A 27,737-nucleotide genomic window follows, 5' to 3' on the forward strand; every position below is an offset into this window, starting at 1 on the left:
GATTTAAGCCGAATCCGGAATTTCGCCGACCTTGTTAGACGAGAAAATTGAATCTGGAAACTGCACGTCGGAGGTTAAAAATCTGACGATTATATGCACGCGTTTATTCGAAAGTCGATGTTGCAGGGAAAATGTGAGAAAAGTTGGACAGTTTTGAAATTGGTGTAAAGGTGACGTGGAGACGAACCTGCAGTCCCGAAGTTTCCTCACTGAAAATTGATCTTCCGTATGATTATGTTTACATTTCATCAAAATCCACTCTTCACTTATATTATGTTCTTCAATCAAGAATGTAAAGCAAACAGAGCTGCAAGCCTGATATCGTCTCCTCGCCGTTTTACACCTTGAGATGTACAATAAATTCATGGTCGTTAATGAAATTTAAACAAAATCATGCGTATAAGGCTGAGCGAATTCAATTCGCGGAATCTCCTCTTTTTCGACATCTTTACATACTTATCAAGGTTCCAATCGTTTCCACGATTGTTCAAAAAATCATAAAGCACGGATAGATTAGAATTTCAGATTTTCCCTCCGTTTCTCTTCGAAAATTTTTTTTTGTTTATTTAACTGTGAATAGCGCTTAAACAACACGCGCGAAATTTCATCGATTTTTAAATAACGCAACTTCGGCATCTTGATCACCAAAATTATATGATTTGTCTGAAATATTACGTGTGAAATGGAATTTTTTTTTAAACAAAATTCTTCCGAAGTAGAATTTACGAAATTCCAGCTAGAAAAATCGAGTACCACAAGAATAAAGTTTAAAATTTTGATTTCAGCAAAAGATGTCTGAAAATTTCACACAACGACTGAAAAGTTATTCCTGGCATTTTCTCTCGGCGATTTTATTCGTGAGCTTTTTTTTTTTTTCTTGTTCTTTCTTTTCTCAACTTTTCAAACGTCGCTCGTGTTATGAGAGTAGAACACGTGAAGAACAGTTCAGAAACGAATCATGAAAAATTGTCTGACTCTGAATCCTCGTGCGTGTTTCAATCTTCTTTTCGCCTGAATTTTGAACGAGCGTAGACGGCGAAGAATATCATATAATACCCGTCAAGCTTTTCAAGCTGCAGCTGAGACTCTCGGTTGATGTGTAATTAAGACCTTCGAGTTCCGCAAAACGAAGGTTCGAGTTATACGACATTTTCTTACTTGCACGACTGTTTATGACGGTCGTAAAATACTTGCGAACTTCATTATCGAGATGCCGTTCAAAGAAGCTCGTAACAGACTTTAGAGATTATTTTCAATCCCTGTAAGAATCGCAGAGACGAATGCAATTGTGCAAGTGACAACTGCTGTTTCTGAGTATCGAAATTGTCGATTCTAATCCGTTATTAAGAGGGTTGAAAGATTTTTCTACAGCTCCGTTTTTCAAGCGAAATTTGAACTTTTCATTCAAAGCTTTTATCGTAAACTTTTTTCGGCTTGTTACTGGGGGAAGATAATTGCCTGGAGTAACGAATCAGAAATACAAAACTACTCGTGATTGGTTGAAATTGATCGAATGATTGGCTCTACGGATTGAAAAATGGTCGGAAATGTAATCCGATCAGCGATCCCAAAAACCACTGCTTCAAGTTTCTTTTTTTTTTTCACTAAATTCTATTGAATTTGCAATTTTCGTCCACCATATCGGACCCGCCGTCTTGAATTTTTGAAATCCGATTCGTATCCAGTGATCCCAAAAAATCACAGAATACTATCTTGTTACGAATTTTGACTCAGCGCAATAACGTGTGACTCAAAGGGTTAAGATCGATCAGCTTCAGTTTAATCTCTCAAATATATTTTGCTCCCGTCTATTTTCGATTCGTTAATATTTTCCCCTCTCTCTCTCTTTTTTTTTTTTTTATCATTCCGTTGCAGATCGTACAAGCGAGATACCGGCAGTCCAATTTTTTACCGGATTACCGAGAGCTATGGGTAAAAATATTTTCCGGTTTATCGCCGGCGAATCTGACCGCGTCCGTATCGCAGATACCGAGAGTAATGCGGATAATTATGGGCGGCGAGTGAGCATTTTTCAGCGAAATTTTCACCGGTGATTACAAACCGCATCGCGTTCGGTTGGCTTTCGTCCGGATTTCAGCACGATATTATGGCGTAGGCGTTGCATCCGTTTATTGCCGGGGTGCCGGAGGTGGTAAATCGAGCTCTGTAATTAAATAAATATTGTCCGCAACGCTGTTGTCGCAAGCTCGTTATAACTTCTGACGATCGCGTTATTATGCCCGGCCACTATTTACTCACCGTGCAAAACACCCTGACGGGCAAATATTACCGCCTACCCAACAGCCAACGATATAAATATGAACCAACTCACGACTAGATACCGTTTCGCGTTTCTATGGACGGAATAAATTGATGGAAGCGTGGGTTCTTCTCGTATTATGGTACTTGTAGAACCAAATAACCCAGAAATATTGGCCTAAACAAAAATAACCAGCCAAAAACAACGCCTGAAATTTAATAACATTTATTTCAATCGGATATAATTATTTTTAAAATCTCTTCTTTTCGGGTTATTTTTCCGCCCGTTATTCATAACGGGTAGATTTTTTTCACGGGAAATAATAACCCAAGACAAAAATAACTTGTCGCAAATAACCCAAACAACGATAACCTGTACAAAAGTTAACCGACGGTGAATAAATCATGTGAAATTTAATACGATTTCTTTTAATTTGATATGATTTTCTTTCAATTTTTTATCATGGGTTATTTTTGTCGTGGTAAAAAAAAAAAAAACAACAACAAAAAAACTCACTTTGAAAATTAGTCTACAAAAATGGAAGGAAAAATTGTCACAGTGAAAATAAAGTCCGATATCTAAAACATAGCGTTACTCTTGATTTTTAATACTGGATTGTCGCGTGTGATAGAATTAAAACTTTGAAAAGTTAATATTAAATAAGACCTTTAATCGAATAAAAAAAAAAAAAAGAGAGAGAAATCAATTCTCCCAATTGCACTCGTACCTTTGACTTGTTAAAATGAGGCGCGATCAATCCCCTATAATTATCAACAATGTAACCTGGGTAAAATGTATAAAGAGGAAAGTATCCAACCGTGTAAAACGTAAAATCAAAGCGCAGTGAAACGGCTCAATGTTGATTGGCAATAAGCAATTACCGCACGTAGCTGCATGGATTACAGGATAGATTAACGATCACGATTGCGTGATGATTGTCGTTAATTGATAGAGTAATCAGACAATTATTCTCTCTTCAGTTCCGTAATTTTGTCACCGTCCAAAGTCAAGTGACGTATTTTCTGGAGTAAAAAATCGTTGCAAAAAAAGAAAAAAAAAATGCCCGGCAAAAACTACGGAAGAACCATCGATTTCAATTTTACTGCATAAAGATTGCGAATCGTTTTTATTATTCGGCTCAATTTGCAATTGATTGAATATTATTTGTTGGTTGTTTTTTTCTTTTCACCAGACAAAATACAACACGCGTTAGACAAATCAGTATAGAAATTAATCCAGGTAATTATTTAAAGTGTCGTAACAATTTTTAATTGGAATGGTTGACTAATATCAGTCAACTGATGTAGTTTGAAATAAACTGGAATTATTAATGTTTGTTTGAAAGAGGAAAAAAAATAAATGAATGAATAAGTAAAAATGATTGAACCTTTTTTCAAGAGAATCAACACCAGTTGTTTAAAAAAAAAATAGTTTCAATTATTTAGGAGACTCGAGTTATGCAAGCTAAATTATTTCCCCTGCTCGAATGAATGGTACAATTTATGTTATAAATTTGAATCGAATAACGAAAAGTCATTAGCGATGTATTGTTTGATTAGATTGGTTGAAATTCGAAAAGGATATGAATGTTTGAACGTCTTGTTTGAGTAGAATGAAATTGTTGAAATTTCAAAGAGGCTCTCGAATAATTCTAAAATGGTTTCTATCGGTGTGTAGATAATTGCGGTTGTACCGGTATAATATTTTACAGCATAGAAACGGCGTTTGCGTTCAGTTATATACGCACGCTTTCGAATATATACGCAGATTATTTGCCCCGTGAATCTGGTACAAATCCATTCATTGTAATACGTTCGTATCGAAATTCCATTTAATACGCGTCTGGTAAACTGAATTTCCGTTAATTTAATCGCATCCCGGCTCGCCAAAGGCACACACACGCGTCTGTATAACATCGCATTCGTGCAACGAGTATCGCGTTTATTTATCCCGTCAGCCTTGTTTTCCGTCGATCCTCGTTAAGACGTAAATTAATACCCACGAATATAATTGCAGAGTGCCAGATATGCAACCGTTTACCAAGCAGGTAACATCTACCCCTGCATATTACGATCCTACATATAATTACCACGTATACAATAACAAAGGACCCACAGATAAAATCCTACGAATAGATTCTTGAAAATTTCAGATTTTGTTATCTAAATGTTATAATTACGTGTAAATTGAATGAAAGTTGTTGTTTTTTTTTTTTTTTTTTTTTTCAATTTATTTATTCATCCGCATCTGGTAATAATTATCATAATTTTTTCCAAATCATTAAACTCGAATTTTTCATCTTATCTGAATTTTCATTTCCTTTTTTTTTTTTATATAACAATAACAGCGAGCCTGAAAATAACATTAATGATTAATATCGTCGTTAATTGGTTACAGTAGCTTCATAAAACAAAACTGACAATATGTGGAACTAATTTTTTTAAATTCATTCATTTATCTGCGTTTCGTAACAATTGTCGACATATTTTGCAGATCATTCAACTCGGATTTTTCATCTTACCGGAATATTAATTTTCTTTTTGTTTTTCGCAGCAATAAAAGCGAGCTTGAAAAGAAACAGGAATGATTAATATGGTAGTTAATTGGTTACAGTAGCTTCATAAAACAAAACTGACAACGAGTGGAACTAATTTTACAGCAATTGAATTTGAAAATTTCGGGTTTCAAAGACCGGCTCGTAAGGCACAAAATGGAAGTCGAAGAGGGTTTTCGGTGCCCGTATCGGGGCTGTATGATTATCGGTTGCCGCTGCATCTGGGTAATAATTATGAAAAACGGTTAATGCCCCTAATTATATCGAACCTCGCTAGTTTCGACTATCCGTTGCGGCAGCTGAGAGAGAGGCCCGCTTCCCTCTCTCACTCCGTATCGATCCTCGATGCCTTATAATTTTAACACCTGCCATAGAAAATTGATTCTATTATATTTAATATTCACTTCGCCGGGTTTTGCCGCAATGTACCGGGTGTCCCGCGTAGATAACGATTGTTTAATTACGTCAGGAAATTAGTTTGAAAACGGACAAGTAAATATCTCGTCCGATTATGCATTTGATAAACTATGTAATGTAAAAATTGTTTCCTTGAAATATCGGAGGATACTGCTTGTATAGAAGTAACATTTCTTCGTGTGTAATTGGTGAGTAAATCTTATCCCGGCTGAATGAAAATCTACTCGTTATTTATCTCAATTCAATCGTTAATGGTCAGGTTTTTCAATTTCAAGCAGCTCTGAATTAATCTTGTTTTCATTTTACAAGTGAATAATCTTTCGCATACAAATATCAACGTTAAAAATATGATTCGATGTGTAAAAAATGAGTGGATTTGGCATAGAATGCCTTATATCGATACATGGAATGATCACGAAACGAGCATCCAAGGTAACTTGAGATTTTCTGTTCGATATACTTTGAACGAATTCCGAAACAGTGAATCAGCGGTTTGATCGGGAAAAATAAGTGAAAAAACGAGACGAAAAATGTGAATTCAAGGTTTGGCTGGATACGAAAAAATCATGCAAGGGTAAAAAATAAGAGAAAGAATCCCGCAGCGCGTTGCTCAAGGCTGAAAAACAGAGATTCGGTGTTTATTTTAACTATAGAATACAGTCCATAAATCCCTGAGTCGATAATTACAGTTGTTAACTAAATCCCCCTCACCCCAAAAAAAAAAAATAAAAAAATTCAACTTCACACGCGAACGGAACCACGATGCGTTATGGGGTAAAAAATTGTAGGTAATAAACCGTTGCAGCCACGCAGATTCTCGCTCATCTCACAAACGAGTATAAAACACGTTTTCTTTTTCTCACTCAAACCGTGTGCGGATCCTGGTGGATTTTTTTATTTTGTCTTTGAATTTTGACTCGAGCGAAGAAAATTATTTTACTTGTGTCGGGTTTAATGTCTTTATTTTTTCTTTTCAATTTGTTTGTTTTGTTTGTTTTTTTTTTTTTCAAGAAGTTATATTGCGAAATTGTCCGAATTCCAGACGACGACAAATTTTCGTACTGTTGAATGCAGATTTTAATTTCTTTGGCCGGGATTCTCATAATTCGTTGCGGTTATCTCGGCACGTCAAATTTCTGAAGCTCCGCGGAAGCCGCGCGTCGTCTCCTTCTTTCCACGTGACAGTTGTCGTAAAAAAGTTAATTCCAACGGGAATATATAGCCGCACCAGCTGGCAATTTAATATGTAACGTTGCTGAAGGAGAAAAAGAAAAAGAAGAAGAAAAAGATGAAAGAAAAAACAGAACGATGAAGAGAAAAAAAAATAAAAATGAAAAAAAAAATAAGAAGAAGAGAGAAGGACTAAACTGTCACAGGACGACGTTTTACCTGCTCTTTCCTGAACGACGCGAGAATTTCTCGCAATTTCCAAGAAACTTGCAATACTTTTCTCACACCCATTTATGCATATGTTTAAATCGGCTATCTTCTACTGCAATTATTATATTTCAAATATTTATAGAATATTTTTCCTAGAAACTAAAATGATTGCGTTATGTACAAAAATTTTTATAATATTTAAAAAATTGTACGCAATGAGACCGAAAATTAAATGAGAGAATTTCTTCAATCAGATTAGTTCTTGTAATTGGGAATAGAATCAGAGTTTCAGGATGGTTGAAATGTTTTTTGATAACAACTGAAATGATTGCGTTGAAAACATATTTGAAGAATTTTCAAAAGCGTATAAAATGACTGATAAATGAGGCAGAGAAGTTTTTCAATCAAATTCTGTGTTATAAATGGGAATATGATCAGTAATTCAGGACGGTTCAAATGATTTAGATAACGACTAAAATAATTTTTTTACAAACATTTTTGGAAAACTTTCAAAATCGTACGAAATGAGACTGATAATTGAGGCAGAGAGTTTTTTTTAAATCATATTACGCGTCATAAACGGGGATAAAATGAAGAACTCGGAATGTTTCGAAACAGGAAAGTTTATTATTCTGACCGCAATAAATTGCCTGCGTGCGAAAGACATCGCCAGGTGAAACGGAATATCTGGAAATGCATAACCACGAGCGTCTTGCCGTCTTGGCTCATCAAAAACTTTACAGAGGCCGAGCGAAGCCAAGCTGCGGAAATACGTTGGGAAATGAGATGAATCGTTCATGACTCTTGCCGAGGAGCAGCGCAAACTCCCCGCGGGATTTGCGGATGCAGGATGAATTTTACAGCCCGGCGCGCGTCATAAGAAGAAGAAGAGGAGGAAGAAAAAAGAAGAGGGAAAAGAATTTTTTACATCCCGCCACTGTCCTCGTTTTTTTTTTTCTTATTTTTTTTTTTTTATCAAGTTTTTCTTCCCTGTTCTTATACTGTTATGTTTGTTTTGTTTCGCAACGTAAAATAAGCCGTAAAAGGTAAAATAAAAAAAAACGAGATCGATCAAACGACGTGCTTCGCGGCATCTGCCGCGAGCTTTTGAACTTGCTGCTGAGCTTTGAACGGATCCAAGAGCACCGGACAAATCGAGTGCCCCGGTTGCAATGCCGGCTAGCCTGCTGCAAGATTGAATAATTAACACGAACTGCATCGCCGGTTTCGGACGAGCTTGCAAGCTCTCGGGTAAATATTTATTCAAGTTGAAAAGTTGATCGAACCTCGGTCAATATTTTATCCACCCAGCTTTGACTGCTGCAGCATTCGCGGTCATTGACGTTGGTTTCGGTTTATACTTCAACCCTTCCGGAAATGAGCTTTTTACCAACCGCGTATCCGGCCAGAAATTTAAACCCGCGCAAGATAATAATCAATTTTCTTACAACTCACTCTCTCTGTCTCTCTGATTTTTTCAGAAAATTCTCAAATATACCCACGTGTCGTTCAATTTACAGAAAAATCTGTATCAACACTTGAATCGTGTCTCGAAGTTTGTCCGTTTTAAATTGAAATTGCATCTATTGAACAATTTAAAAAAAATTCATTAAACAGACTCACGCAATTCGATTAATCAACTTTGCAAAACATGTTTCTTTATAACACCAAAATATAAGTTAGACGGATGATTTGAAATCGTAAATAAGGCAGCGATTCAACCTCGAATAATTGACAGTGAGAGCACGCTTTGTGCTTTTTTTTAAGATTTACGTGCGTTGAAATTTTAACAGACAGATCCGTACCGTGTTTTCTTTTTCTTCCTTATTTTGATCTCTCCTTTTACCCTTATCGCTTTTATCTCTCTTTTTACGAGGCAAAGAGAAGTGTTTTGACAGTCACTTCACCTCGGAGAAATTTTCTCATCTTCGTTCAAACACCCCGGAAATATGATAGCTATTAAATTTGAATTGTGGTTATCGTTCGGAAGCCGTTCAAATCCTTCTCGCTTTTCACCGATTTAGGTTATATACGCGTCTTTTTTTAACCCGCGTGCTTTTCTCCGTGACAAAGAAGGAAAGGACGAAGAAAAAAGGAACAGACACGATTTAAGAATTGTGTTAAATGTCTGTATAAATTTATTACAAGTATATTACATTTTTTGTTTTTATCATAATATATACATTGTACATATTTTTTTTTGGTTTTTTTTTTTATTTTAATTGTTATTATTGTCCCTGAAGTATAAGATTCTATTAATAACTCGAGTTAATAATTTCCTCTATGAAAAGCTTGGGTTCTACTTGTTTGAGTATTTTTAAACCGACTCATTGGTAAAATTGCACGCATCTCGATTTTGTCGATTTCAGACGCATCCGGTAGAATTTTTTATGGCTAACCGACTTTTCGGAAAGTGCAGATCCTTGGTCCTCGGAGAGACGGTTGGACATAAAACTGTACACTCTTCTCTAAATTCGGCAAAAGTCGGTAGAAAGTATCGAGTTTTCATGCCCCGCATATGATGAGGTTTCAACGTTTTTATCGCGCCATCTGCTGCAGTCCAGAATCTAAATAGGCAGAACGGAAACTCTGAGAAGTAGGTAAATTCTTTGCAAGATTTTTCGCAAGTGTGCAAGGTTTGAGAATAATTACTCTGCGAATTTTAATATCAATGTTTATCCGTATAAAATCAAAACTAAGTAGAAACAAAAAAGTAGCTGAGAAAAATGACGGTGATCTTTGATTTGCGGAAATGATTGATTAAAATGATGATTTTGACGATTCCTATTTTTTCGTAATCCCAACAATATTCAAACAATTTTTTTTTCAACTATACCTGTTTTACTCAGCGCAGAGTTCGAAAACGTGAAGATTCGTTAAAATTCAAAAAAAATAAATAAATTGTTTTTCCATCGAAATAGCTTCAATGGTATTGACAATCAAATTCACATCGAGTTCCAATTTTTTTTTTTATTCAATCTTTTCCATCATTTGCCGGACAAATTCATGATCATCCGTCCGATAAAAATCTGTAATAAAGGTAAAAAACCCACGGCATTAAAAGTGTATCGTTTCGCTGGGTCGAGACGAGGCTGAAGCGGGGTGTTCGTGTCACACCCCTCCTTCCATCCCTTCCCTTCAACCCGCGAAACCATTCCGTTGGAGGACATAAAGGATTCCTGGTGTCAAATAAAAGAAGCCGGTGATCAATTCCTTGTATTCGGAAGACAGCGACCGCTGCTCCAACTCCACTCCTTCTTCCTCCCTTCCTTCCATCCTTCCTTCCTTCCTTCCTTGCTTGCCCGGCAGGACCTCGAATGTCCGTTCGTCTTGTGGAATCAATTTCGTCCTGCCAATACCGGCAGCCTCGACGCCCTCCTGTCTACAAGCACCGATAATGTTTTCTCCGGAGGAGAATTCCCGCCAGAACCCGGACAGAACCGAACCGAATCCAACCTTTCAAATAAATTTCACTCCTCACGTTGTCCGAATCCAAATTCTTTGTGCCAACGGCTCACGCTTTGCATCGTCTTCTTGCGGTATTTTCAAAAAATTTTTAATACGAAGCTGATGTACTGTAGATATTCATCGCCTATGGTAAAAAAATGAAAGCAAATAAATCAATTTTCACCCATTAACCAGAATCAAAAAATATCTCTCAACGTGCGTAAAAAATTAAAGCAAAAAACAATTGCGATCGAAAAATACTCGGTGATGAAAAAATTCGATCCTCATTACCAAATTCCTAAGATTTTCGGTGATACGGAGCGTTAAGTTTGAACGTTACACCCTATAATTTTCAAATCAAGCGTGCGACGTGCAAAATTTATCGTCGTCCCACTCAATTTCAAAATCATTTTTTTTTTTTTTTTCCACAGTATCTAGACGTAATCCTCGCATCTAAAGGCGGCAAATTCGGCCTTGCTCTTAAAGAGGAAACTCATGAATGCAACACGCCTAATTTCCGGGCGGTAGTTTAGACGAGGGGCGGCTTTTGCTTCACCTGAGCATTGCTTCGCCTGTTATGTATTATACAATACATATATACATATATATATATATGTATATATACACACACACATACACACACATATATACTATACGTATTTAAAAGCAGCGTGTTAGGCTTGAGCTAATTATTTATTGCCTCGTAAAAATAATGCCTTTGGGCCTGTGAATAAGTCGGCGCTATTAAGTTGTACCTGTCGTATATTATTATTATTATTGTTGTTGTTTAGTTTTGTTTTTTGCACGCTCTTCTTAGCCGGAACCGAAAGCCTCGCCTTATGGGTGTTGGCATGGTATGCCGACTCCGAACCTTTAGGGTCCCTTCGTTAAAACATCGTTGTCTCAAAATTTCCTTAATTAGAATTTGTTGGTTTTTATCTTATGCTGATATGCGATATATTGAGTGGAATTGAATTAGGAAACAATTTTTTCTCGAAGTTAAAATGACGAAGATTCGAAAAAAGTGATATTTTTACCTGCCTTTCAAACTTTAGTATTATCATCGCATCATTTTTGTTTTATTTTTTTATTTTATTCCACAAATATATTCTTCTAACCGTTCGATGTTTAACGTGTGAAAAACGCTAATTTCATGGAGTGAAATAAAAGAGCAGATTTTACTTAAAATTGTAGGAAAATGTGGCACGTCAGGTTTTTCTTGGTAAAATGTATTTCGTAAAATCTACTACATTTGTAATAAAATATATCGTTGACTGGAGTGCTTTTTTTTTATCAGAAATCTCAACGAATCCTTCTTTTTCTGCAATTTTTAGTAAAATCTGCTCTTTTCTTTCTCTCCCTGTTCAGTTAGCTTATATTTTACTTCTTTGAAAATCGTCCAAAGTTATTTTCTCGTAGAGTAAAACGGATGAAATATATACTCGTTTGTGAATATTTTCTAAGAATTTAATTATGATTCGAATTTCGTCAATTCCTGGGATTTTTTCAACGAAAAAACTGATGCAGTAACTTTATGTAACATAATATTATTGGTGTGGATTTATCGTGAAAATGATTGAATCGATGAGAATTTAGCAGTGTTTCCATTTACTTTTTTTCTTTTTTATTCTCTTGTGCTTCTCCTCTCAAAGTCCACTTGAGGAAAAATCCTATTTCTCTCTTCGGAGGCGACATCTATTTGCAGTAGAATTTGGAGAATCGATAGACAGATTGAGAGAGGACTGGTTGATTGATCGAGCTTAAAAATTGACGAAGAAGCCTCTGAACGTTTTCTCTCAGGGGAAGAATTCACTAGCTCGAAGAACGTACTCGATCTACGTCTCTTCCGACTTGATACTTGACGATCTTCAAACACCATCCTCATTCAATGCCCGTTGGACATTTTTTCACTTTAAATCTACCGTCATCTGACTTTTTCAGAATATGCAAATACGAATTTTTTTTTCTCTCTTTTATTCACATTCTACGTAAATCCAGGTCCGATAATTGCTTCTCTTTTCGTTGATTAAACGATTATACCGTGATTTTTATCAAGTTTCGAGTTGTTGCGTTAAAATTAGAAAAATCCTTTTTGTAATATTCATCTTTCTTCTGTCGTTTATTCGTGTTTCTTAAAAACCCAAGCTCCTGGCCCTTTTTATAAAATTTTTTATTTCAAATTTACAGGCACAGTCATTAATTCAACGACGAGTCGGGTTTCTTCGAGGAACGAAAATACGAGGACAAGGCATCGCGGATATCCCAACGAGACGAGGTAAAAGGCTGTTTGCTGTCTCTCAGCGGTGTATTATTAATCAGTAGAACCTCACTTACTTTCGCTGCACATAAATCATGTGAATTTTTGACTCCTCGCTGGGACGATCCTACATTTTCACCCATTTATTACGCCTAAATACGTGTTCTATCTCGTACGATCGCAGCTGGAAAGCAATGTCAAATAATACAAGGGCGGCAAAATCAAGCATAATGAGAGACGAATTTCGATTTGAACTTATGTAGGTCAGGATTTTTCTGCAAAACAATCGAAATTTAGAAACAATTGAGTAAACTGGTCGTACTAATCAAATTGGATATAAATTTTTTGGTAATATATTATTCCAAGTCTATAGAATTTATAAGAAAATGTTACACGCTGATTTTCAATTGAAGAAATTTGAGTTTTCTAGCTCAAATTTTTTTCAAAATATCCATGTTTCCCATTGAAACAGAACCTTAGAAAGTTCACTGTGGAAAATGTACCGACACCTCTGTTCAGCTTCGTGAATATTGTGAAAAAAAAAAGTGGAAATATCAAAGATTTCAGAACATAATATTAGGTCAAATTTTGCTGAGAATTGTCAGTAGGTATCTGAATTTCGTTTCAATACCTTATTATATCCCTGTATAAAATAATCAGCCAACAAACTGGACGAATAACAACAGAAATCATACATTTTCATCATAGATTTGGTTTTCATTTCCACTTCCAACTTATTTCAATTTATTTTTTTTTCTTTTTTTTCATCAATATAACTAAATTTAATTCTCAGTATTATTCTTAGCGTCATATTTCGATATGAAAATTGTTGTTGTTGCCCTAACATCGAGTCTCTGAAAATAATTGCAAATAGTAGAAATTCCAAAAAATCCGCGCGTATGTTTTCTTTTTTTTTTCACATCGAAATATCGCTTGCAAAGTAAATCTAGCCGTGGTTTTCGAAAAATCGCCAAAAGGCATTTTCGTAAAATGCAAACGAAGAAAAGCAGAAGCTAAACATTCCGGCAGAGTTGCTTTCCAGCCCCTAATTACAGGGCATTTCTTGCCTGCGCAGGAGCAAAGTCTGGAATTCAAATTCGCGGAATATGACGCTGGCAGCATTGCTGAGGCTGAGGGCGGAGCGTTAAGAGCTAGACGATTAGGGAATCCCGCTTAATATTCCTTGTAGATACGCTGAAACCCCATTGAAGATCCGGACCGTTCTGAGATACATACCTGCCGGTAAGCGGGGAGGAGAGTATGCCAGATGCGAAACCTCGGCGACACGAACGATTCGAACAGCCGGTGCTCACCTTGTATATCCTAATTTGCGAAGCGGAATGGAATATCCGAGGAGATTTGATATAAGGTGTACTTTCCACGTGGCGGAACGGGTGAGAATTTTGAAAGAAGTAAAACAAAAAAAAAAAAAAAAAAAACAGAATAAACAAAACTACAATTTGAAAAAAACGATAGGAACCAAGGAACTTGAAATTCTAATCAATAAACACCGACGAAGGATAATATTTAGAACGGTTTATACGTGTGTCAGTTGTTAACATATAGTTGGGCGCCACTGAATAATTTCTGTAATTGATTACATCGTGATTACAAATTGGTGTTGTAATTGAAATTGTAATTTATAGCTGGGCAAAAAAACGATACTGATTAATTTCGTAATTTTTTACCAGGCGTTACTGATTACTTTGTAATTTTCTTATTATACTCACCATTGTCATTTGTAATTCAAAGAAAGAAAAAAAAAAATACCAATTGCAATTGTGGTTCGTAATTTTGAAGAAGAAAAAATAGTAACTACAAGTGTAATTACGCGAATGTAACTGTAATATATTAGATATTTAAAATTCCGAATGATCAATTATCGTAGAACATAATCAAGACAAATCAGCATACAGAGTTTGCTGGATATTGGATAGTTTATAAGCTTCCTTGGGAACTTGATGCAATTGTAAATAAAAAAATGTGTCTCTTGGGGTTTCAGCTATTACGTTAGGTGTAATATTATTTCTCAAATTAAAAATCCTCACTCAAGAATTGAAGCAAAAAATAACTGTCGAGCAAAATGAAATATTTTTCCGATTTCAATAACTTTCGACGCATCAAAGAGTCAAAGTATAATTCTTTAATTTATTCCATCAGCTGTCATATTGCGATTTTATTTCCAACCCTTCTTCGATCAAAATTTTACATTTTGACTGCATAAATTTTTTTTGTCTCCCGATCGCAAGTAATTACAATTCAAATTCGTCTAAAGTTTTGAACATTAAAAACCGTATTCAATACCAAAAATCAGAAATGTTTCTGAAAAATTTTCTCGATATCTTGTAAAATATTCCACTAATAATCCTTGTAGAAAAATCTCGAAACAATGGTTAATTCCTGTTTTCACGACTGAAGAGATTAATCAAAGCCCTCGTTATGATCAAATATTTGAAGTGTAACGATCGACATAAATTCTCAAACAGACTGCCTTGTTAGAAAGTAGCTGTATTTTAATGGGGCTGCTGAATTCGGAATACAGTTCGTGGTTCCTGTTTATCCCGTTTCCATTTCCTCCGCTTCTGTTTTCTCGCGGTATTCGATTGCCCGTCTTCCGGGTTTCGGCGAGGTTCGGGGGGATCTTACAAGACGGCTACAACCCCATTTGCGAAGCCCCGAGTCTCACGTGTCACTTCCTCCCCCCCGCCCCCCCCCCCCCCCCCCCCCCCCCATCCCTCCCCCTTTTCCACGAACCCACCCGCCGCTGGGTTCGGCGATAAAATATGTCGCCCGTTTTCCGGAATGAAGCGAAACGTTTCTTACAGCTTCATGGTTTCTTCCGCTTTCCACCGCCACCGAGTCTCGCGTCGCGACGCTGCGACTCCGGAGGACGCGAGCTTCCGCAAACGAACGGAGGGACGCGGAAAGCTCTCCCTCTCTCTTCCCATCTCTCTCTCTCCCTCTACTTCCCTCTCTCGATTTTTCTTTTTTCTCTTCCAGGACCAGGAGGAAAAATATTCACAGGGTCCAACTGCCAGGGCAAACAAATACCGTCGTATCTTTCACCGTATTCGCTTGAACAGCGACGAACCGAGCAACTCACGGACAAATTGCGAGTTTAACAGACTGCTGGATATATTATGTCATGTTCGCCTCTTTCTATGTATGTATGTATGTATGTATACCTACGTATTTGTACACCGATCTTTATTTCTGAAAGGACATTTTTTATGGATACACAACACGAGACGGTGGTTTTTCTCGAATTTCCTATTCCTTGTTGATTCATCTTATGATCGGTGTACGGCCGATGTTCTTTTCTGACATCCAATCGTAGCAGGATCGAAACTCTATACGGAGAAAAATTTCATTTGTTACAGTGACTAGAAAAATTCAGTAAAACAGGTATCTTTAAAAAAGACTGTTTGAATATTGTTTACGAAAAACGAGGTACGCGTAAACATTTTGCGATATTGTCGATCCTTTTTTGCCAATTGCAACGCAGAATCAGTTTGCGAGGTTTACTCTACTTTTTTAGCTAAACAAAGCTTCAACGTCAATTTAACGTTGCACGAACAATAAATTTTCGCAACAGTTGCAAGAAAATATAGCAACAGTGATCGTAATGAGAAAGAATAGTAACGGATACTTGGACTTTCCGGTAAAAGCTGGAAAACTAATTTTCATTTTCTACCTAGAACTGTATTTTTCGATTGTGGTAAAAATTGAAAATAGTTAAGGACTGAGCGGGAACCGAAACTACAAAAAATTCTTACTTGAACTATCAAAATTCTATCGTTTTTCACGATAGAAATATATATATATATACAAAATTTTTTCTATTCCAATAAGATTCAATTTTCACCGATTAAGTTTCTATTCTTAATTTCGTCAACATCTCATTTAAAAAATGTACATTTCAAATTTGTATAATAATTTTAACCACTCGATTGCCGGATAAGCTGTAGAATAATGTTGAATCGTGTAAAATTGCGGGGTATAAATATTTCGCAATGTGGTTTTGTGACTTGAGAGACAGTGAGGCATGAAACAGGCTGAAGGAATAAAAAGTAGAGGAGAAAAGAGGAGTCCTCCAACCTCGGAGTAGCGAGAACATGGTGTAAAAAATAACTGCGTTTAGAGTAAGGACATACGCGTTTGTTTTAAGTTTCTTTATTTTTTTCTATCACAACTTTCGCTCGGGTAAAATACAACCGTGAGAGAAGGGAGTGGATCATTTCTTTCCGCAATATTTTACGTGGTGAGAATACCTCGGCTTTCGGTTCTGTCAAAATTCAAACATATACTCGTTAAACAATACAAACTTTTCTGTACCGCATATTTTCCTCCGGAAATGTAGAGCAGGATATTACTCGCGGTACTTCTACAGAAGATTATAATTGTCGTGATTTTTCAAACATCGAGTTGTATTAATATCAATTGAAAAAGTATTCCCGGAGTTTTTAGTCAGTTTGAAAAGATTTCACCCAGGCTCGATCGTTTACTTTAATCAAACGAAAACATTCCCGATTCATTACCAGAGAAATTCGCAAGACTCGCTCGATTGTACTTTGGTAAAACTTTCCCAATTCGTATCAACAAGAACAATTCGTGTCTTTATTATTCTCTGACAACAAACTGCAAGGTTTGATCGACTTCGGTGTACAAAAGTTGATGTTCGTATTTAAATGCATGTGTCATTGGAAGAAAGAAATACTCCTCAAAACCTGATTCATGGCATCGGAAATATCAGCAGGAAAAATGAGAAAAACATGCGTCTGAAAAATGAAAAGCAAAAAATTTGCTTTTATCGCGACTTAGCAAAAGTAATACATCGAAATTGCCATGTACATTGTTATGTATTCTCGAGGCTATTCGCGCATTTGTTGTACGGATAAATACAGGAATATATACTTCTACGCATCGAAGCGAACGGTGTGAAATAAATGGCGATACACGTGTTTCCTCTAACACGACAACGAGCGACTTCCGTCTGCGACTATCCCTGATAATGGATGAGCATAATATGACTAATGGATCACAGATTCTTGCCACTCGTGTCTCACCCATTCACGATACAGAAAGAAAAAAAATATATACATATAAACTACAATCCCCAATAAGGGAATGAAAAATAGAAAAGAATTTGAAGAACGAAATTAAAAAAAAAAAAGTAATGACCAGGGTAAACGTCAATCAGATCAATCAGATCAATGGTGGTGAAAATGAGACAAGAAAAATTACTATAACAATGAGAAATCGAACTGAAAAGAACGATTGATTCGTTATCTCAAAACTAATGCATATTATTTTTACTGTGAATTATTCACTGTAATGCGGTTATCGAATCGAATGATCTCTATAGTAGTTTCGTTGGTGAAAATCTGCGTCTAAATTGCCGCATGAAAAGCGAAGACTGTAGCACAAAAAGCGATACAAATGAAAACGGTAAAAGAGACAAAAAATAGGGGGGCGAATCCCGTACGTAAACACCGAGAGGTGAATTTTGTAGGAATCGCGCAGAGGTCACCGGGTGAAATACGTGCTTTAGGGGTGGACGGGTGGGCGATCCCCCCATGGTAGAGTTACGCCGGGATGTGTAGGACGGACGATAGCTAATACATGGCCAATGAAACTATTCCAATAAAGGAACCAGGCCAGGCCATACGAAAAGCGACAACTGTGACATCCCATCCATCCGAGGCGCGCAGGATCCTCGCTTCTTTCTCCGAAGAGTTTTATATCCTTGACTACCACAGATACAATCGTAGAGTACAATTGCACTTGTGTCCTGAACCGGGAATTGCCGCCAACTAATCGGTGACACATGTGTCTTGCACAGGGTGCTGCCTGGATCGGAGGAACTTAGAAAAAGGAACAGGAATTCAGTATCTGGAACGCACTTTTGTACTTTTGCTTGGGTAACTCGAAGTAATTAGTCGGTATATACGGCTGGTTTTGCGTACAGATCGTGAGGCACCCGAAAAAAGGGTTTGTGTCTCGGGTGTGAATCAGCTCAAATGTCGATAAAGCCGCTAAAATGTCGATAAAATGTCGGCATCGGAATCTGTACGCAGAACCGGCTATATATACCAACTGTAATTTGTGCTACGAGAATAATGAAGAACGTGAGATTGTACCCAAAATAAAATAAACACGATTAAAAGACGGAAGAAATTTCCGGTGAACTGTGAAAATGGACTCGAAAAACTACTGAGATTGGTCAAGATAGGGGAAACTCATTTTCTTTTGTTGAGAAGCTTCTTTGGGAGGACAATGAGAAACGGAACCAATCTTGAAACAGTAAGCCTTTCATTCGAAGCTGACCGATCTCTGGAAACAGTATATCTTGTGTTCTTTTTCTGATTCAGTGTTCCGAATGTACCTCCAAAAAAACATACAACTTTGTTACTCAACAGCAATTATAAACGATGACATAAGTGCTGGCTAGTTGAACGATGCCGGAAGTTAAATAAGGAGGAGGAAGGACCGGGTATGACTCTCACAATTCTGTTGGTTCTCACGACGATTATAACAGGAAAGTGGTTATATCGATTGCCAGAATAGGTACTCTGAAACTACTGAGGTCATGTTCTAAAGCCAACAAAACTTTGCTCGCCTGCCGGAAATGACACAGTCTATAACACTCCACCCCGATGTATTATAACTATCAACTTATCGGAACCTTAAGTGACGCTTATACTCAACCATTCGTTTCGTTGTTGCAACTGTATCGTCGACTGTTGAATATAGCAGGTAAGCTACGAAATGCAGCTCGAGACTTTCGGAGAGCCTAATATTGTAAATATTACGTTTATTTTATTTTGTTGAGATGAAAATTGAAAAATAATACAGCGAAAAGCCAATACCTACTACTTTAAACTCAGAACATTTACGACTTGAGGATAGCTACAATTCAAATAGATTTATAAAACGTTTCGTGTCATGTTTATTATAAAGATTGTAAATACTACATTTTTTTATTACATTTCTTAAGTTTTACATAATCAAATTATATACACTCATTCGTACTGTTTAATTATTCACTCACACTGAAATACTGATCAATTATCTGTTCAAAATTTGTTGAAACTTCGACATCGGCTTTCGGCCGATACTTATAATAATGAGTAAGAAAAAAAAGAAATTAATCGACTTTTCTAATCTTCTACACTAGAAGACCCCTTTAAAACTAGCTTGTACTTGATCGTGTCTTACTTTCGGGCGGGCGTATTTGAATCGTTACTCTGAGAAACATTTCATTTGTTACAGTATCTAGAAAAATTCAGTAAAACAGGCATCGTTTAAAAAAACTGTTTGAATATTGTTGGAATTACGAAAAACGAGGTACGCGTAATCATTTTAAACAAGGCTTTAACGTCAATTTATTCTTGCACGAGCATTAAATTTTCGCAACAGTTGCAAGAAAATCTAGTAACAGTGATCATAGTGAGAAATAATAGTAACGGATACTAGACTTTCCGGTAACGGCTAGAAAACTAATTTTCATTTTCTACTTAGAACTATATTTTTCGGTCGTTATAAAAAATGAAAATGGTTGAAGACTGAGCGATAACCGGAACTAAAAATTTCTCTCAGCGTACAATACGAGCCCAAATTCCAATCACCAATTAATTAGGTACCATCGTTCATTGGTCCTGAGGATCTGCATCCTTTTTTAAGAGAAAAATCATCACTGAGGTGATTTGAGCGGCTACCGTAGGAGCATGGTGCTCGTGATGATGAGCTTAGTTGTAGGCGGGTACCTCGTACGACAACGAAAGTGAAAAAAACGAGGGTGTGAAAGAAGAGAAAACCCCGTGTGTGCATTGCCCGGCAGGCGAAGCGAGCGAGAAACAATTTGCATCTTTTTGTGCCTGTATAGAAGATGTAGAGAAGCTCCCGGCGTTTCAAAGTTATGTAATGCGGTGCCACGGAATCCAGAGTATGTCGGCTTTAATTAAGACTCGAAAGAGAAATAGGGGGTGAGACTGAATCGAGTGGATGGAGGGGAGGATACGAGGGTAGGGGTGGGGGTAGGACTCGGATAATTGAATTAAATCAACGTGATTACGGAACTGGTGGTTAGGTCACGTGCCGCCTGCACGCCCTGTTCGCGATAACTTTGTTACCCACTTTATTACAAGATTGAAATATCCTGAAGGTTCGCTCGCTGCTGCTACTGCTGCTGCTGCTGCAGCGACGTCGGCCGGGAATGAACCGTGATTTTTGTCACCTCATCAGCGGCGTCGTTTGAGGCCGAGACGCCCTACTCGAGGGGTGAGAAAAGGCCTGAACCCCGAGGCGCTAATCCTACAAACTTGCACGTGAGTCTTGTAGCAATTCGTTTTGCAACTCACTCTCGTCCCTGCAGTCTTAATGACGCGGCAGTTGCTCTGTACGCATTTCTCAGTCGCTCGTCCCTTTTCGGATATTCTCATACGTTCATGCTATCCGTACAACCTTGCGCAGGGAATTGACGGACTTTGGAGGACGTCGTAAAAGTTTAGGGGAATTTAAACGGGATTCATCAGACCTTGTGAGTGAGCTTCGAGCTTTTCACTGTTGAACAACATTGGGAAAGGTCTAATTCGTGCTGGATAACGTTGAATTTAGTACCTGAAAATATGTATCTCGCTATGGATATGAAATTTTATACAGTGATTTTTATTTACTACTGAATTATTGATTACGCACGCGTGTAGGAACTTTTTTTGTATACATATATACGCGAAACAGACGTATTTTAAAGTTTATAATAACCAGGCACAGCGATGTGTTAAGCTTTCTAGTACGCGGAGCTTGACAAATTCATCTCTTGGGTAATTTTTTTTTTTTTCAAAGAATTTACCTCTCAGAAATGTATCAAAATTTTTTCATTCAAGCATTGTTGACGATCCTCGGGGAGTAAATTTCTATTCAAAGTTTTTAAGTGAAAAACACACTTTTGCGGGTTGGAAAAACGTTGGCTTAAATTATAAGATATTGCAGAGACCCTGAAAAATCGCAGTGATAATGACACGTTATAAAAGTTGTTTTATTTAATTTGGATACAATTAGATTTGGAAAAGAATTCAAGTTACCTCGCGTTTGCTATAATTCATCCAAGGTGTAAGAATCCTGTTTCGAGACAATTATTGAGAGGAACAAAGAGTGGCTGGAGTTAATGCTTGTTAAAATTTCTCAGCTCAATGAGCCGATCTAAGGTTTCTTATATTATTTTTATCACCGTTACTGTTATTATTGTTATTACGTTTATTGTTATCTTCACACGTAGTACCGTATTTTTTGTATTGTGTAACCGTCATTGTTTTCCTGCTATTCGAAGTCACGAGTATGAAAAATATTTGAATGCAGGATATTTCCAGTTATTTTCTCAATAACTCAATATTTGAAATAAAACTTTGGTAAACGATTACCCTAAAAAGCTGGAGTATGAAATCTTGATGATAATTTGTGTTTTTTTCTGTTTCATGAACAGATGAAAGGTGCATAAATTCAAACGGATTGAACTCCTGAAAACCTCAGCGTTATTCGCCGAGCATTGCACTGGGTACGCGATTTTCGCCACGCAAGATTCGCGGCCCGCCAATCTGCCAATCTGGCGTCGCTGAGTTTGCAGAACAATTCATGGGACGCGAACTGGTCTGAAAGTGAATCAAGGAAGTAACTTATGATACAGGAAGCTTCTTTGGGAAGTATCCTCTCATTCTGATCCGGCGGTAAACATTCTACGCCAAGAATGTCTCATCAGTCCAACCAGGAATATTTATTCTCGTCGTATTCTCGTCGAAGGCTACAACGTCAACTAAAGGAAGCCAGTTGTGCCAGTGACGGATTCTCGACGTTTTATAACCGCTTCGTTTCTCTCTTCTTGGATAAAAATTCATTTCAACAAAGTTCCGACACCCGCATTCAATGTGCACCCATAATATACAATGCATTCTCAGGTCGATCCCACTTCACAGAAATCAAACTCGAATCAAACGCGAATAAACACCCCGGTGACATTTTTGCAAAACGAATGTAAAATCATTCTAGAAAGAAAAAAAATCAACTTAGATTTAATGCAGATGAATTATTTGAAAAACAGGATAAACTAGATCCCTGTGATTTTGGTTTAAAAAAAAAAATATGGAAAAACTTTTGACGTGTAAAATTGTGCCACATTTTCACCTTGCGGTTAGTAGTAAAAGCAACGGTCGTAAATAAATTTCGTATCAAGTCGTAACCTTGAATCCTGGGGCCCTAAAGCAGTGCAAATAATCAGGTGTAAAAAGTTTTAAAAAATGCTTTGAATTTTGAATGCCTTTTTCGAGAGTTCATTTTTAATCGTACCGTAATATCTGCGTTATATTCCCCCGCGCGCTATCAGGCATCGCATTACCGCCATCTTGACCTTGTCCTACGGATACGTAAATTCGCACACGCAAATTAAATCACGCCGCTGCGTGAATTATGTCGTAATTATTATATTATACGGGTAAGAGTTCGGCAGTATCAAGCCAATTAAAAGTTTTGTCTATTTAATATTTATCAGTGATTCCTGCATAATCCTGAAACTAACGCCGCCCGTTATAAACCTTATACTGCCTTCGGGAGAAAAGCGAAATGGGGTTGGTACGGAGAGAAAAGGTGCTAACGCACGGAGGAAGAACCGACTTATTCTATCGATCCTTCAAACTTTTCGATTTATACGAAATAAATCGCCCCACTGCGCGGTACGTATTATCAAGTTTTTTGCCCTGACAGTTGTATGAATAATGCCTGAAAACTTCATCCACCGGCTATTTTTCTAATATATATATGTATATATATATTACGTGTGGAGATTTACGTATATTTTACATACATAGGAACAGGCATGTGCCAAAAGTTCCACCGATTATCAGCCCAGCATCCCCAAACCGTATAATTGATTTTCCGCCTCTATAGCGGAGATATTTTTCATAACAATTGACCTGAGAAATGGCAGTTTGTTCACAAGTATTGATTGCTGTATGTAAAAAAATTATTACGTATATAATAATTATTTACTCTGTCTGAATTAAGCATATTTTGTAATTTGCTGTGTTATTTTCTTGAAGAACAATAGATGTTGTGGTATTTGGATGTGGAATATCATAGTCAATAGAAAATGAAACACTATTTTTTGTTAACTGATTACACATTTATTCTTCCATAAGGACATAAAGTACAGTAGACGAAATTTATGGTGTTGTTGAGCTGATGAAAAATACAATTAAAATGTAAAAAATTTGTATACCCTATACATGTACTACACCATGCTTTGTGAAGAACATTTTTTGCATTGTTATATTATGTTTATTGTAAGGTAAATATGATTACTGTAATATGAAATGAGTTGGAATTAAAATAAAAACGGATGTGCAGCGTTAACAAAGCCTTTATTTGTTCCCACTTCATTTCGACTCACTTGATTTATTGATGAAATTATTATTTACAATATTTAGCTGGAAAAAATTGTCGTTGTTATGTTAAGGTTTAAGGGGTAACAGGACTGTGAAAACCTGAAGAATGTACGATTTTTTTTCGATGTGAGCAATGCTGATGAGTCGATAATATTAGAAGAGGTTATGAAGCATACATTTAAGTATCATAGAAGAATTATTATTACTATTTATTCGAAAATGGCAACACTAATAGCCATTCTCGCGAAAGAAGCGGCACACGGTGTAACTGGTGCATATTTGAATTTATGAAGGGAAGATCAGCTAATCTCCATATTATTAGCTACGGAAATACGATTGTTTCGGTGCGTTATCTGCGTTCCTGGGATTCCGATTGATCAGGAGAGTGTCAATATTGGGGAAAATTCCACGACTCTTCTGTTCTGGAATGAATCATTCGATGCACTATTTCGACGAAGTTTTACGAGCGAATTCGATTGGACGCAGTCTTAAGACGCTCCGAGTATTGGATTTTAAGTGACAGACAAAAAACGAAATGCTATCTCCGTCATTTTCCTACTGCTGGTCTTTTTTGTCGTTTCTTTTCTGCTCTTGATCCTGTACACGTTCTGGTACGTTTTTTTTTTTTTGGATTTTTTCGAGTTTATTCGGTCAGAGGAGAGTCCCGTTCTTCGATTTTTGGATGAGAATTTTTTCCAAAATTAGAATAGTAACGTCAACCCCATAGGATCGACAGTAAAAATCTGACAATAATGATAAATGCTGCAATTTTTATCATCCAACTGTCGCAGAACCGCAGCGTTAGTAGCTGACCCGTTGAGTGAGGAACATATCTTGAGTCAGCGGCTGACCATCGAAGGGCCTAGCCGCTTGAGTCTGGGATCGGCAAGAACGATCAAGTGCGTATTTCTTGTCTGAAATGTGAAATCTAAAATCATACATCATACACCATATCATATCATCATACATCACACATCATACATCATACATCATACATCATCATACACAGTATGAAAGGTCGAAACCAAAGTTTGGATGTCGGATGTTCAGAAAGTGACGTCACCAATCTCAAATCAGCTAGCCGAATTCCTCAGTCTGGAACGAACCGCGCTGTAGAGCGGACGGATGAGAGTCGCGCTCCGCAAATTTCGAGTACCGGGTTCTCAACCTCCCGCATCCCGCGCTTCGGGTCCGCTACGCGGTGAAACTCGACTTCCAGGACACGCGCTCCGTAATTTTTGCGCTCAAGGTCCACTACCTGCAGGAACTCGACTTCCAGAACAAGCGCTCCGTAGTTTTGGCTGTCCAGGTACTTGACCTGATGACTTTTGACTTTCGGGGGTAATTTTGCGTAGTTCCGGCTGTACAGGTTCGTGACCTCGTGACTTTTGACCAAGCACTGTCTAGTTTCTGCGCGGGTCTGCTACGCGGTGAAACTCGACTTCCAGGATAAGCGCTCCGTGGTTCCTGGTTCACGTTTACAATAAATTATTTCAATTCGTTTTTCGCGCAACCCCAAATTCGGTAGCTGTCAGTCCGCTAATAAAATTTCTCGACTTCCAGGATAAGCGCTCCGTGGTTCCTGGTTCACGTTTACAATAAATTATTTCAATTCGTTTTTCGCGCAACCCCAAATTCGGTAGCTGTCAGTCCGCTAATAAAATTTCTCGACTTCCAGGATAAGCGCTCCGTGGTTCCTGGTTCATGTTTACAATAAATTATTTCAATTCGTTTTTCGCGCAACCCCAAATTCAGTAGCTGTCGGTGCGCTAATAAAATTTCTCGACTTCCAGGATAAGCGCTCCGTGGTTCCTGGTTCACGTTTACAATAAATTATTTCAATTCGTTTTTCGCGCAATCCCAAATTCAGTAGCTGTCGGTGCGCTAATAAAATTTCTCGACTTCCAGGATAAGCGCTCCGTGGTTCCTGGTTCACGTTTACAATAAATTATTTCAATTCGTTTTTCGCGCAACCCCAAATTCGGTAGCTGTCAGTCCGCTAATAAAATTTCTCGACTTCCAGGATAAGCGCTCCGTGGTTCCTGGTTCATGTTTACAATAAATTATTTCAATTCGTTTTTCGCGCAACCCCAAATTCAGTAGCTGTCGGTGCGCTAATAAAATTTCTCGACTTCCAGGATAAGCGCTCCGTGGTTCCTGGTTCACGTTTACAATAAATTATTTCAATTCGTTTTTCGCGCAACCCCGAATTCGGTAGCTGTCAGTCCGCTAATAAAATTTCTCGACTTCCAGGATAAGCGCTCCGTGGTTCCTGGTTCACGTTTACAATAAATTATTTCAATTCGTTTTTCGCGCAAGCTGAAATTCAGTAGCTGTCGGTGCGCTAATAAAATTTCTCGACTTCCAGGATAAGCGCTCCGTGGTTCCTGGTTCACGTTTACAATAAATTATTTCAATTCGTTTTTCGCGCAACCCCAAATTCGGTGATAAAATTTCTGTAACTTTACAATCTTCTCATTATCTTTCTGGTAGATAATATCGATAATAAAATTATATCAAACCTTACTCATTATTTTTGATTTGTTCTCATGCTGAAAATATTTATTAGTATTCGTGGTATAACTCGAGGTGGTTGGCGGTGGTCGGAGGTGGACGAGGAGGAGGACGAGGAGGACGAGGATTTGTGCTGGGTGAGTAAAACACTTTTATAATATTTGATGGCAATTGTAATTATATTTCATCTGAAATATTACAAACTTGTCACTTTTACAATAAATTATTTCAATTCATTTTTCGTGCAAGCACATATTTAGTAGCTATCAATAATCTTATACAATCTATCATATTATTAATTAATTAATTAATATTCTTATAGTATTTGATGGCAATTGTAATTATATTTCATCTCAAATATTACAAACTTGTCACGTTTACAATAAATTATTCCAATTCATTTTTCGTGCAAGCACATATTCAGTAGCTATGAATAATCTCATACAATTTATTATACTATTAATTAATTAATTAATATTCTTATAATATTAGATGGCAATTGTAATTATATTTCATCTCAAATATTACAAACTTGTCACGTTTACAATAAATTATTTCAATTCATTTTTCGTGCAAGCACATATTCAGTAGCTATGAATAATCTTATACAATTTATTACATTATCAATTAATTGATTAATTACATTAATCCTTACACAATATTTTTGATGTGTTCCTATACTAAAAATATTCATTACTATTCCAGGTATTACCCTAGGTGGTCGGAGGTGGACGAGGAGGAGGACAAGCTGGACGAGGAGGAGGACCAGGAGGACGAGGTGGACGAGGAGCAGGCGGGGTGGGTCGTGGGAGAGGACCTCTCCTCTCCTCAGAGGAGGGGAGGGGGAGGGGCAGGGAAGGGGGAGAGGTGGGCGGGGAGGGGGAAGGGAAGGGGGAGGGGAGGGGGAGGGGAAGGGGGAGGGGGAGGGGGAGGGGGAGGGGGAGGGCGGGGGCGGGGGCGGGGGAGGGGGCGGGGGGAGGGGTAGGGCGGGAGGGCGGGCGGGAGGGCGGGAGGGAGGGAGAGAGAGAGTGGAGGACGGATGTCGATGAGCCCGTTAAAGTTATTAGAGCAGTACCGCCCCCCTACACGCCCGCCCGCCCGCCCTCCCGCCCTCCCACCCTCCCTCTCTCCCTCCCCCGCCCCCTCCCCCTCCCCCCTCCCCCGCCCCCCCTCCCCTGCCCCCTCCCCCGCCCCCTCCCCGCCCCCCCCTCCCCCTCCCTCTCCCCCTCCCCCTCCCCCTCCCCCTTCCCCTCCCCCTCCCCTCCCCCTTCCCTTCCCCCTCCCCGCCCACCTCTCCCCCTTCCCTGCCCCTCCCCCTCCCCTCCTCTGAGGAGAGGAGAGGTCCTCTCCCACGACCCACCCCGCCTGCTCCTCGTCCACCTCGTCCTCCTGGTCCTCCTCCTCGTCCAGCTTGTCCTCCTCCTCGTCCACCTCCGACCACCTAGGGTAATACCTGGAATAGTAATGAATATTTTT

General features: G+C 38.0%; 1 protein-coding gene across 5 annotated transcripts in view; it reads left to right on the forward strand.

Moving 5' to 3' along the window:
* The window catches only part of LOC124186521, an 85,706-nt gene extending 62,014 nt beyond the window's left edge, over nucleotides 1-23,692 (forward strand). For 2 of the 5 annotated variants that reach the window (XR_006871684.1, XR_006871687.1), the window contains 2 exons: nucleotides 12,246-12,333; nucleotides 13,391-14,031. Coding sequence is in view for 1 of the 5 variants with exons in the window: in XM_046578298.1 (XP_046434254.1) it covers nucleotides 12,246-12,333; nucleotides 13,505-13,709; nucleotides 15,316-15,478; nucleotides 21,797-21,834 (494 nt within the window). In the remaining 4 variants the exon portion in view is untranslated. Of the gene's footprint in view, nucleotides 1-12,245; nucleotides 12,334-13,390; nucleotides 14,032-15,315; nucleotides 15,479-21,796 lie in introns of those variants that run through there. The other 3 variants (XM_046578298.1, XR_006871685.1, XR_006871686.1) reach the window with 3 other exon arrangements.
* The last annotated feature ends 4,045 nt before the right edge of the window (nucleotides 23,693-27,737 follow it).

The sequence above is a fragment of the Neodiprion fabricii genome, chromosome 7 (genome assembly GCF_021155785.1).
Source record: "Neodiprion fabricii isolate iyNeoFabr1 chromosome 7, iyNeoFabr1.1, whole genome shotgun sequence".
Lineage (NCBI taxonomy): Eukaryota > Metazoa > Arthropoda > Insecta > Hymenoptera > Diprionidae > Neodiprion > Neodiprion fabricii.